General features: G+C 43.6%; 1 protein-coding gene across 1 annotated transcript in view; it reads right to left on the minus strand.

The window, feature by feature from the left end:
- Positions 1-13735, minus strand: part of LOC139563564 (protein Daple-like) — an 87061-nt gene that overhangs the window by 31367 nt on the left and 41959 nt on the right. The window contains exons 4-14 of the mRNA XM_071382338.1: positions 9074-9143; positions 6120-6178; positions 4389-4472; positions 3791-3931; positions 3394-3590; positions 3095-3176; positions 2448-2606; positions 1530-1676; positions 1158-1302; positions 619-800; positions 107-244 (exon numbers count right to left, since the gene is read on the minus strand). Coding sequence (XP_071238439.1) covers positions 107-244; positions 619-800; positions 1158-1302; positions 1530-1676; positions 2448-2606; positions 3095-3176; positions 3394-3590; positions 3791-3931; positions 4389-4472; positions 6120-6178; positions 9074-9143 — 1404 coding nt within the window. The remainder of the gene's footprint in view (positions 1-106; positions 245-618; positions 801-1157; positions 1303-1529; positions 1677-2447; positions 2607-3094; positions 3177-3393; positions 3591-3790; positions 3932-4388; positions 4473-6119; positions 6179-9073; positions 9144-13735) is intronic.

The following is a 13735-nucleotide window of genomic DNA, read 5'->3' on the forward strand; positions in this document are numbered from 1 at the left end:
GGACCACCGAGGACAACATGCCACAGACAGTTAGGACCCGGAAGTTTTCCTCCGGGCCATGAAATGGTGCATTTAGCATGTGTAAAGGTAGAAGTGCAGTTTGTGCCTGTCTGTTCTTGTCTGCCTGCAGTCTCTCCAGAGTCTTCTCCAGTTTCTGCTCGTCTTTGAGCAGGTCTTCTTCCAGACCCTCCATGTCCTGGGTGGTCTGCTTCTCCTGGTCCAGCAGGGTCTGCATACGCTCCAGCTATAGAAGACACAAAATGGATGACAATCATGATAGAAACCAATGACAAAATAGATTCAATTCATCAATCAACATCAAAGACGTCATAAATATGAAAGCTCAATATGTCAGAAGTATGTGTGAGAGATATGTACATTCAAAACATCCCCACCAGTGCTGGGACAATGACATATACTATGAATAGAGAAAGATAGCACTCAGTATATGCTGCTCTGCTCCCACCCGCATTCATTTAACTGCACCACAATACATACTGCTGACTCTCTATATAGGGCATGTGGGACCAGCATAGTATGCCACAACACAGACTGCCATTCTATAAAGCATGTGGGACCAGCATAAAGTAGCGTCTGTCAAATCAGTGTGTACAGTACCTTTTTGCTGAGGCCCTGGTTCTCTCTCTCCAACTCCATGGCGTTTAGCTGGTCCTCCTCCAGACTTAGTGAAGCCTCTCTGAGCTCCTGGATGGTGCTCTGCAGACCCTGGCTCTCCTTCTCCAGCTTCAGCAGACGGCTCGACGCAGACTCGTTCAGCTCAAACACAAATGACTTGTGCACTGCACGTGGGGAAGAGAGGGGTGCTTGTTCAGTTCTGTTTGTGAATACATTTTCTCCTATAAAAAAAAAAAAAACTGTCTGGCATCTTGTATTTGGAGATGTTCTGTGCATGTGATCATGGTAGTGGCACACTGTGTAGGTCTGTATACAGTTTGTTGACAGAGGAGTGAGCACTGCTTTGTTATTAATGTAAAACTGAGGCAGATGCAGAGTCATTTTATCACCAAAATATATTTAGTCATTTTATCACCAAAATATATATATTTCAGCCCTTTTGCATCCAAAAACGCCATCAACAGCTAACAGAAGAGGATTAATATGGGCTCTCCGCAGTGTGTGTGTGTGTGTCCCCTTACTGTCGTTGTTGTCGTTGTTCTTGGCCAGCTGCTCCAGTTCCCAGCCCAGGTGGGCAGACTCATTCATGCTCTGTTTCTGAGAGATCTCCAGCAGCATGTTCTCCTCTATCAACCCCTCCAGGTGCTTCTTATCTGTGTCCCGGTCCTGAGAGGGACAGCAGAGTGGGCCAGACACACACATATCCTTTTCACACTATTTTGCCAACCCTGACCATTTTGTGAAAGTGTTCAAATATTTTCTTGTTACATTTTCAATTCCAGAATAGGTCAAGCAATTACGGTGGATGTGTAACTCAGTATTGTCAAAAGGGTAAAGACACACACAGACCGCGTGATCCAGTCATCGATAGACACCGGGTTCAATTTTCTCACCATCTCCACGTCGTGTAGTTTTGAGCGCAGCTGCAGGTTCTCCTTCTCCAGCTCATGTAGTTTGTCACAACGCCCCCTGGAGGCTCCCAGCTGCTCCTCCAGCAGGGTTTTGGTCTCCATCAGAGTGGCGTTATCTTCTCTCAGCTCCTGTAGACACATATAATACAGACAGACACACAGTGAGATGGAGACAGAGGGACATATACAGCGTGTTTGAGGAGATCGGCCTGAGCAATACGCTGTGCATATTTGCTCATCTTGATCACATAATGAGTAGTTAATTGGGGATGCAAAGTGATTTGTAGATCAGTGATTCCACTGCAATGTAGTCGATCTCAAACAAGCACACAGAAAGATGGAGTGTGTGAAATATAATGAGTCAGAGGCTGAGATGGAGACAGAGGGACATAGTGATTCAGAGGCCTGCCACTGACAGCTGTGGAGACCCATGCCTGGACAAACCCATAAACCCTGGGCCTGGTCAATCTGCTGATCAGGAGATGCCATTGTTCCCCTGTGAAAGAGACAGCAGGGGTTCTAGTCAATGTAGTGGAACTAATTTGACCCAGAGACATGAAAGACATGCTGCTAAGGATTATGGGTCTTAATATGCACCACCAATCACCTCATCCTGTACTCAGTGTGTCTAATGTGTCTTGACAGACGAGATAGGCTAAATATGTGGATGTGTGTTGATAATGACAAAAATATATGTTGTCCCTTTCAAACAAAAGGTGCATGAACAGTGGAGCATGCTGAAGATATGATACTTTTATTATTAAACCCAACTCGTTTTGGCAAATTCCTTCACCAGGTTCTTTTCCTTAAATGTACAGTATTATTTGATTTCAGGTGTCATTAAATTGATGGTGAGTCACAACGTTTATTCAATGAAATGTAATGATCAGTGTGAATCACCTCGACTCGTGTCTTGTAGAAATGGACGTCGTGTAGCCGCTCCTTGCAGCGGCTCAACTCTGTGTCCAGTCTGTCCACCTTGGCTGCCTTCTCCCTCAGAGCGTCCACTTCATCCCTGTACGCACGCACCAACCTCGCCTCTGCAAGTAACTGCATGTTCTGCACAGGTCACAAACACACACAATGGAGCTGGTCTCCGCATGGCACACACACACGCACAACACTATGGACTAGATGTGATCTGCAGTGAGGTTATGACAAAACTAGTTATGAAATCTTTCTATTTTAGAATTTGCTGGTCTCATGGGAATATCTTAAAATGGTACTGTCTTTGATAATGTGACATCAGCTAAAGATTTTCCTTTCTGTGAACATTCTGAAGACAGAATAAATATGATATGCTTTCTAGCATGTAATTTGTGGTCAAGATTTGAAATGTCTGGGAACCATTTTTCCTGACTGGAAAAAGAGGGGAAAGTTGGGTATCAGAGCATGTTTGTGAGCAAGAGAAACCGGGGGAGAGAGTAAGAGGGAAAGAAACGGGGAGTGCATGAGAAGGAGATAAACAGGCAGAGAGAGTGAGGAGAAGAAAGAGGGGGAGTGTGAGGGGGACACAGGGAAGCCAAAGTGGAAGAGGAAATCTACACCTCCTGCTTGAGTTTCTGCATCTCTAGATCCAGCCTCTCCACCTCATGTTTGGTATCCATCAGCTGCTCAGTCTTCTCCTCCCTGGGAGAGACACAGCATGCATTAGGTTGGCAAATCAATTTGTTCAGACATACCTACATTGTAATTAAAGAGGGCTTATAGTAAAACTTAAGCTAAAATCTTGGAAAATAATTTATCTAAATAAAACAAATATGTTAAATGCCAAAATATCCCAAAATCTAGCCTCTAGCATCTAACTCTAGCCTGTCATGGTAGCGATTTCCTTCTCCTGACTCACAGCTCCTGTCGCGAGCGTCTCAGTTTGGCTTTAGTGTCAGCCAGCTCCACAGCCAGATGCTGCCGGTCCTCTTTGGACAGCCGGCAGATAGGTCCGCCCAGGCCCAGGTCGGTCCTCTCAGGGTTGGGGTAACCCAGGTGGTTAGAGGGCTGCTGGGACTGGAGGTAGTCCCTCTCCTGGGTCAGCTCCACGATCGCCTGGAGGAGGGTGGAGAAGAACTCTGTCAGTCTATTGGCTGTGCGTAAAAAGAACACAAATCAAGTCTGAATGACATGCATATATCCATTAGGTACATATAATGTACAGATGCATCATTTACTTTTAAAGGTATTGTGAGTAATACAGTTGATTTTAAAAGTCGTAATTGGGTGTGTTTCAGACCGTCTTCAATACCAACCTCTGCACATTCATCTCTTTCATCTATGAGTTTGCGGAGGTGCAGGGCCATGTTTCTGGACAGGGGGTCCAGCTCCTCAGTGGGCATATCTGGCAGCTCCAGCCACTGCAAGTCCAACACATTCTCCTGGTTTTGGGTCACCTGAAGGGGTAGACAGAACCTATCACTACACAGCGCTCTCTTGTATTTCTTCGGCTGTGCAGTGTAACATAATATTTCCTAAATAAATATATTACTGTAGCCCTAGGAATGAGACTTGAATGTGTCAGTATATGAAGACGCGCATACATAAATGTGAGAAAAAGTGGACTGACATGCATGAACATCTGTGTCTAAATGTCAATGGGAATGCCACACTTTGGGAGAGTAGGCCTAGGATTAATACCTTTGTGTCTTTACTTTACTAGATATATTTGACAGCGACCGTGCACATAAATCAATATTTCTGTAAATGTGCAAGATGCCTAATTTGAATCTGTATTTTCAAGCATATCTGAAGATAATGTGAGAAAAATAATCACTATAAAAAGGAATTGCTGATGTGCATGAACATGTGTGCCTGCTTTGACGTGAACACACCTACTCCTGTACTACTCACCTCTTGAATGTGGGAGACGATGGCTGCCTGCCTCTCAATGTCGAGCAGTTTGATTTTCTCAATGATCTCTTCTTTCCTCTCACACTGCAGAGAGAAACAATGACAGACACTTCTATTAGATATCTATAGGTACTATAAACTATCAGAAACATATTCTGATTCAGACTTGGTTTTCCCATTCTCTACGGAACACAAAGACTGGGTGTGTGAATGATCATAATTACACATAAGCCAGATGAAAAGGTTTAAATCTTGTAGAAATACTGTATAGAGTAACGTGGAGAACCTGAGGCAGCACGTGTCTAATTGTCAGCGTAGGGCTTGTTGTTGGACTCAGGTAATTTTCATTCAATGGATAGAAAAAAAACAGGGTTAGTGCAATTATAAGATGCATAGATAACACATTGACCCTTCGATTGTGGTTTAAATCCCATCCGTTTTATCACCAAAGCCCCATATACTACCCACCACTGCGACCTGTATGCTCTTGTTGGCTGGCCCTCACTACATATCCGTCGCCATACCCACTGGCTCCAGGTCATCTATAAGTCTTTGCTAGGTAAAGCCCTGCCTTATCTCAGCTCACTGGTCACCATAGCAGCACCCACCCGTAGCACGCGCTCCAGCAGGTATATTGCACTGGTCATCCCCAAAGCCAATTCCTCCTTTGGCCACCTTTCCTTCCAGTTCTCTGCTGCCAATGACTGGAACGAATTGCAAAAATCACTGAAGCTGGAGTCTCATATCTCCCTCTCTAACTTTAAGCATCAGCTGTCAGAGCAGCTTTTCGATCACTGTACCTGTACACAGCCAATCTGTAAATGGCACACCCGACTACCTCATCCCCATATTATTACTTACCCTCTTGCTTTTTTTCACCCCAGTATCTCTACGTGCACATCATCTGCACATCCCTCCAGTATTAATGCTAAATTGTAATTATTTGCGCCTCTAGGGCCTATTTATTGCCTACCTCCCTACATTTTCACACACTGTACATAGATTTTTCTATTTTTCTTTTGTGTTATTGACTGTACGTTTGTTTATGTGTAACTCTGTGTTGTTGTTTTTGTCACACTGCTTTGCTTTATCTTGGCCAGGTCCCAGTTGTAAATGAGAACTTGTTCTCAATTGGCCAACCTGGTTAAATAAAGGTGAAATAAATAAAAAAATTGACTTACATAATGCATTCCATCTATGCCCGACATTGACATTTTTTGATTGTATCATGATTAGAAAAAAATGACTGAGGACATTTTATCAACTATTCAAAATGAGCGAGAGGCCAGGGGATTGGGAGGGAAAGAAAACAATAGCCTCTGGTGCCGGCACGGGTGGGTGGTCCCTGTCCTGCACCATTTAACCCTTTATATCTCAGAGCCTCTGCCATGCTCTGTGGTTTTGGTGCTACATTGGACATGTCGATTTCAAAGAGAAATTCATCTCAAACATTTGAGGGCCATTTTGAATTGATTCATAGAATGTTGATAACATGCCATTGCTGATGCACTGTAGGCTACTGTTTTCAGTTGCAGTTAATACAGTTAAATACCCTTTCCTTTTCCATATTGAGCTTGCCTGAGTACTGTGCCAGGTGGGTGGGCTTTGCACTTTGTCAGACTATTCCATTGCACCAGACAAGCTCAATCAAGGACATCTAAAGTATTTGAAAGACTTGGAATACTATTTGAGTCCAGATCTGCTCGTCTCAATTAGTGTGTATTGTGTTACCTGCACAGCACAGCCTAGGATCAACAGCAGCAGTCTCTTCACCTCTTCCATGCTCTTGCCTGTTGAAGAGAAAGATGAAGACATAACTGATTAAAACCACATTTTCTTTTAGCAGATTTATTTTGAGCTCAGATTCGATTTTGATTTAAATCCCACAGGTAGGCAGCAAATCACAAATGACAGCTTTCTGGGTCTCTCCCATCCCCCAGTTCTTACACTAATGGGCTGAAGGATCTCTCCCATCCCTGTTGGTTTGGTTAGGAGCCATCAGTCAGTGGGTCAATCATTAAATCAGCCTCAGCTCAGGGTTATGTTTGGGTGTTTTTGTGGATGTAGCAAGCCTTTATGTTTGAAGTTCCAAGTTAAGTTCACAAGTACAGTGAAATGCCTTTAATGCAAGCTCCAACCCAACAAAGTAGCAAAAAAAATACCAAGGTAGAACAAAAATATATAAAATAAATATAAAAACATGTACAGGAGAAAGTAAGACGCTATATACAGGCTCAGTTCCAATACCATATTTACAATGTGCAGGGATACTGGAGTATAGGGGTAAGGCATCAGGATACATGATAAACAGAGTAGCAGCAGCGTAAATTATGATTGTATGCGCGCATGTGTGTAGAGACAGAATAAATGTGGGTGCATGTTATGTGTGTTGGCTTGTCAGTGTGTGTCAATGTGTACAGTCCTGTGAGTGTGCATAGAGATGGTGCAAAAATAAAAATACAAGGGTCAATTCAAGATAGTCCATGTAGCCATTCTGTTAGCTATTTAGCAGCATTATGGCTCAGGGATAGAAGCTGTTCAGGAGCCTGTTGGTGTCAGACTTGATGAACCGCACCGCTTGCCGTGCGGAAGCGCTATATATATTTTTTAAAAGAGACATATGATTTACAAAAGTCTTTACTGCTTCATTATGTACAGGGTTTGTATGGGATCAGCTCTGTGTGTGTGTGTGTGTCCTTGCCTGGAAGGAAATCCTAAAAAGCTGGATCAGAACTCTGGGGAAAAGGGCAACAAGGTTACCATGGAGACCATGTCTGAGACCCAGCCCTGCCCTTATTCCATTGAGACCAACTAAAAAGACAAGAGAGGTATACACATAGGCAGGCAGTGGTGTCGCCCTGAGAGGAGCTTTTCACTGTTTCTACAATCTACACTGTACATGGGAACTACACTGAACACGGGAACTCATTGAAAAGCTAACTTCCAAAGGCCATTCCATACAAACATAACACAACCATCCACAAACAATAATATGAACACATACCCCATTAAGCACCATTCAGATTAAGTTCACATACCAAGGCTGGCTTACAGCAAAAGCCTCCCAATAATCCCACCACTCCCATTCGTAGATCACTATTGTTCTTGACTGCTAAACACGTTTTCATATAAAGGCCAATCAAAGGCCTAGATCTAGTTCAATTGGCACCCGGTAGGAAAATAAAATCTGCCAAATTGGTCCTGGGAGGAGAAGGTACAACAGTTTGTCTGGCGGTGAAGCTGAACACTTCAAACATGAGAATGAGACAATTTAAGACGGCATCATCCTGGAGATATTTTCTCACGCCAGCACAGTCACAAATGCCATGGAAATAACTTGTCTGGTGATCCTTTTATTAATTCATGCATAGAGTACAGCACTGTACTGCATTAATTATACTGAACATAAATATAAATGTAACATGTAAAGTGTTGGTCCCATGTTTCTCGAGTTGAAATAAAAGATCCCAGATTTTTTCCATACGCACAAAAAGCTTATTTAGCTCAAATTTTGGGCACAAAGTTCTTTACATCCCTGTAAGTGAACATTTCTCCTTTGCCAAGATAATCCATTCACCTGACCGATGTGGCACATCAAGAAGCTGATTAAACAGCATGATCATTACACAGGTGCACCTTGTGCTGGACACAATAAAAGGCCACTCAAATGTGCAGTTGTGTCACACAACACAATGCCACAGATTTCTCAAGTTGAGGGAGCGTGCAATTGGCATACTGACTGCAGGTATGTCCACCAGAGCTGTTGCCAGAGAATGTAATGTTAATTTCTCTATCATGTCGTTTTAGAGAATTTGTGAGTACATCCAACCAGCCTCACAACCGCAGACAATCTGTAACCACGCCCGCCCCGGACCTCCACATCCGGCTTCTTCACCTGTGGGATCGTCTGAGACCAGTCATCCTGACAGCTGATGAAACTGAGGAGTATTTCTCTCTGTAATAATGCTCCTTTGTGGGGAAAAACTCATTCTGATTGGCTGGGCCTGGCTCCCCAGTGGGTGGACCTGGCTCCCAAGTGGGTGGGCCTATGCCTTCCCTTAAGTATATAGAGGAGGTCCCAAGAACCACACTAGCTAGATGTAATCTCTCGTGACAGAGTAGCATACACAATATATGGTTCTGTGTTCGAGATTAAATTAGATTAGGAAACAAGAACAAACCTTCCTTCTCATAAAAGTTTAGTTTGTACTAAATCAGACTATGGTCCCATCAAGGCCCAATACCATAGTAGCATTACGTGAACTATCCCCAGCTGTGCCTATATCTTGAGGACAGCGGGCCTCTGTATCTTCCCTCTCCTCACCCACTATATCAGGTCTGACTCTCTCCATAGTCCCAAACATACAACTAGCCATATCAGGTGTGACCCTGAGAGGTTGTCGACACCAGGCCGGAGGCCACACACACTCAGCACTCTCTGTGGTCTGATTAGCCTCCTACATGCAGACAGACAGGCTGCATGGTTCCAATGGGCCTTTTCCTGCCTTTCCCACTTCCTGACTGACCCCAGAAAAGGGCCACAACATGTGCATCCTTCCCAGCCAACAGAGAACATGCCCTCATACAGTACAGTATATGAACTGGCCTGCTATGTCAAGGGGATATGTACGGTAGGTTTTTAACAACTTGTTAGTATGTCGTGGACAATGTGAGCACCACAGTACCTGAGAGGGGGTCCTTAGCCATGGTCAGCACATTAGGCAGAGTCATCAGGATGAGCTGCTGGAGACTGTCCTGAAATCACAGAGGGGAACATAAGAGGTTAACTAACAGAAGTACCAGAGGAAGGAAACAATAGCAGCAGAAGTCCTGTGTGCCAGCCTACCTGCCACCATGCACCAAAGCCCCAGCCTCCAGCCAGAACAGGAATCTTCCACTGGCGTGAATATGGAGGACGAGGTCACTTACAAACCTCGGGAAACACGCAATAACAGACAATCTTGATGGAAATTAGCCCGTTTTCAGCTTGTGGAGAACGTTTGGAGAGGAGGGGAGTTCACACAGCAATCAATGCAGGGAATAGTTACACGGGGGAGGAGAGGAGATGAATGAGCCAATTGGAAGCTGGGGATGATTAGGTGGCCATGATGGTATGAAGGCCAGATTGGGAATTTAGCCAGGACACCGGGGTTAATATCCCCTCTTATGATAAGTGCCACGGGATCTTTACGAGACGTGTTTCTACCGTCATGTGCATTAATAGCACAATTTCTAACTTATTTGCATTTGTTGTTACTTACACTTGTATGTTGACTTCTCCATTGATGTTGTTTTTAAGTTTTCGCAGACTTTTCTTAGCGGATGTACAATTGTCGCAAATTGAATTTTGGGGAGTTTCGGCCCCGGAGTGAACATAATTATACACTCGCAAAGCTGACTAAAAACGAGGGCTGAGGGCGAGAACTGACACCAAATCAGCAGTACCTAGTCACAGAAGTTGGCCTATGACATCACTCCTTTTCTTTCCCTCCTTTCCCCTCCAGACTCAGGAGGAATTAGATTAGAAAGGCCTTGGGTAGAATCAAAGGGGCTGCCCCCCCCTTCAAGAGAAGAGAGGGGGCTCCTGTATAGAGGGGCTGGGTGGTGTTGTGATGACCACACTCCCTCCCTGCTATTCCAGCAGACCCTTGGCAGAGGACCCGGCCTAGCTACAGCTCTATTGTTAGGTGAAAACTGTTGAACATTCCATTTGTTACCCTTGTCATCATGAGTAGCCTCTAAAACAAAAACGCCCCCCCTTCTCCATTTCAAATGCTCTGAACTAGAAACCAGGACCGCACAATGAGTTTAGAAAGCGCAGAACAAAGCACTCTAACTAGAGGTCGACCGATTATGATTTGTCGAAGCCGATACCGATTATTGGAGGACCAAAAAAAGCTGATACCAATTAAATCGGATGATTTTATATATACAGTGGGGCAAAATAGTATTTAGTCAGCCACCAATTGTGCAAGTTCTACCACTTAAAAAGATGAGAGAGGCCTGTAATTTCCATCATAGGTACACTTCAACTATGACAGACAAAATGAGAAAAAGAATTCCAGAAAATCACATTGTAGGATTTTTAATGAATTTATTTGCAAATTATGGTGGAAAATAAGTATTTGGTCACCTACAAACAAGCAAGATTTCTGGCTCTCACAGACCTGTAACTTCTTCTTTAAGAGGCTCCTCTGTCCTCCACTCGTTACCTGTATTAATGGCACCTGTTTGAACTTGTTATCAGTATAAAAGACACCTGTCCACAACCTCAAACAGTCACACTCAATTTGGTTTAAATAATGCAAAAACACAGTGTTGGAGAAGAAAGTAAAAGTGCAATATGTGCCATGTAAAAAAGCTAAGGTTTAAGTTCCTTGCTCAGAACATGAGAACATATGAAAGCTGGTGGTTCCTTTTAATTAACATGAGTCTTCAATATTCCCAGTTAAGAAGTTTTAGGTTGTAGTTATTATAGGACTATTTCTCTCTATACCATTTGTAATTCATAGACCTTTGACTATTGGATGTTTTTATAGGCACTATAGTATTGCCAGCCTAATCTTGGGAGTTGATAGGCTTGAAGTCATAAACAGCACTGTGGGGGTCAAGCATTGCGAAGAGCTGCTAGCAAATGCAGGAAAGTGCTGTTTGAATGAATGCTTACGAGCCTGCTGCTGCCTACCACCGCTCAGACTGCTCTATCAAATATCAAATCATAGACTTAATTATAATATAATAAAAACACACAGAAATACGAGCCTTAGGTCATTAATATGGTTAAATCCGGAAACTATCATTTTAAAAACAAAACGTTTATTCTTTCAGTGAAATACGGAACCGTTACGTATTTTATCGAACGGGTGGCAACCCTAAGTCTAAATAATGCTGTTACATAGCACAACCTTCAATGTTATGTCATAATTATGTAAAATTCTGGCAAATGAATTATGGTCTTTGTTAGGAAGAAATGGTCTTCACACAGTTTGCAACGAGCCAGGCAGCCCAAACTGCTGCATATACCCTGACTCTGCTTACACTGAACGCTAGAGAAGTGACACAATTTCAGGCACCACATTGATTATATGCAACGCAGGACAAGCTAGTTAAACTAGTAATATCATCAACCATGTGTAGTTAACTAGAGATTATGTTAAGATTGATTGTTTATTATAAGATAAGTTTAATGCTAGCTAGCAACTTACCATGGCTCCTTGCTGCCTGCACTCACATAACAGGTGGTCAGCCTGCCACGCAGTCTCCTCGTGGATTGCAATATAATCTGCATCCAAAAAGGCAGATTAACGATTGTTATGAAAACTTGAAATCGGCACTAATTAAATTGGCCATTCGGATTAATCAGTCGACCTCTAGGTCTACCTATCTGCTCGGGTTCTCATCTTACACTAGTAGCACCTTAGAGATGTCACGAGAATAAAAAGACAGGTGTGACTTTTCCTTAGCTAAGGTCACATGGTTGTTGTGAAAATCTGGGTCTGAATGCATATTTGGAGATTTACCAATAACTTTTTCAATAGTTACGGCCTACAACATTACATCTCAATAGTAAGTATACATAAGTCACATCAACTGAGTGAGACTGTTACGAACAGACGCTTGGGTTGAGGGGGGTGGGGGAGGGGTCACAGTAGATAAGCATGGTACATCTAGACTGGATCCTCTGATTCAGAGGGGTTGGGTTAAATGCGGAAGACACATTTCAGTTGAAGGCATTCAGTTGTACAATTGACTATCCCCCTTTCCTATGGCCATAAAACATAACGACTAACTGTGTCTGACTAGAGGACCCCATACGTCTGTTACACCTCACCAATACTCCAACACAGCTTATGTCACATACAGTGGGGAGAACAAGTATTTGATACACTGCCGATTTAGCAGGTTTTCCTACTTACAAAGCATGTAGAGGTCTGTAATTTTTATCATAGGTACACTTCAACTGTGAGAGACGGAATCTAAAACAAAAATCCAGAAAATCACATTGTATGATTGTTAAGTAATTAATTTGCATTTTATTGCATGACATAAGTATTTGATCACCTAACAACCAGTAAGAATTCCGGCTCTCACAGACCTGTTAGTTTTTCTTTAAGAAGCCCTCCTGTTCTCCACTCATTACCTGTATTAACTGCACCTGTTTGAACTCGTTACCTGTATAAAAGACACCTGTCCACACACTCAATCAAACAGACTCCAACCTCTCCACAATGGCCAAGACCGGAGAGCTGTGTAAGGACATCAGGGATAAAATTGTAGACCTGCACAAGGCTGGGATGGGCTACAGGACAATAGGCAAGCAGCTTGGTGAGAAGGCAACAACTGTTGGCGCAATTATTAGAAAATGGAAGAAGTTCAAGATGACGGTCAATCACCCTCGGTCTGGGGCTCCATGCAAGATCTCACCTCGTGGGGCATCAATGATCATGAGGAAGGTGAGGGATCAGCCCAGAACTACACGGCAGGACCTGGTCAATGACCTGAAGAGAGCTGGGACCACAGTCTCAAAGAAAACCATTAGTTACACACTACGCTGTCATGGATTAAAATCCTGCAGCGCACGCAAGGTCCCCCTGCTCAAGCCAGCGCATGTCCAGGCCCGTCTGAAGTTTGCCAATGACCATCTGGATGATCCAGAGGAGGAATGGGAGAAGGTCATGTGGTCTGATGAGACAAAAATAGAGCTTTTATGTCTAAACTCCACTCGCCATGTTTGGAGGAAGAAGAAGGATGAGTACAACCCCAAGAACACCATCCCAACCATGAAGCATGGAGGTGGAAACATCATTCTTTGGGGATGCTTTTCTGCAAAGGGGACAGGACGACTGCACCGTATTGAGGGGAGGATGGATGGGGCCATGTATCGCGAGATCTTGGCCAACAACCTCCTTCCCTCAGTAAGAGCATTGAAGATGGGTCGTGGCTGGGTCTTCCAGCATGACAACGACCCAAAACACACAGCTAGGGCAACTAAGGAGTGGCTCCGTAAGAAGCATCTCAAGGTCCTGAAGTGGCCTAGCCAGTCTCCAGACCTGAACCCAATAGAACATCTTTGGAGGGAGCTGAAAGTCCGTATTGCCCAGCGACAGCCCCGAAACCTGAAGGATCTGGAGAATGTCTGTATGGAGGAGTGGGCCAAAATCCCTGCTGCAGTGTGTGCAAACCTGGTCAAGAACTACAGGAAACGTATGATCTCTGTAATTGCAAACAAAGGTTTCTGTACCAAATATTAAGTTCTGCTTTTCTGATGTATCAAATACTTATGTCATGCAATAAAATGCAAATTAATTACTTAAACATCATACAATGTGAATTTCTGGATTTTTGTT

This window comes from Salvelinus alpinus, chromosome 34, assembly GCF_045679555.1.
Source record: "Salvelinus alpinus chromosome 34, SLU_Salpinus.1, whole genome shotgun sequence".
In the NCBI taxonomy this organism is placed as follows: Eukaryota; Metazoa; Chordata; class Actinopteri; order Salmoniformes; family Salmonidae; genus Salvelinus; species Salvelinus alpinus.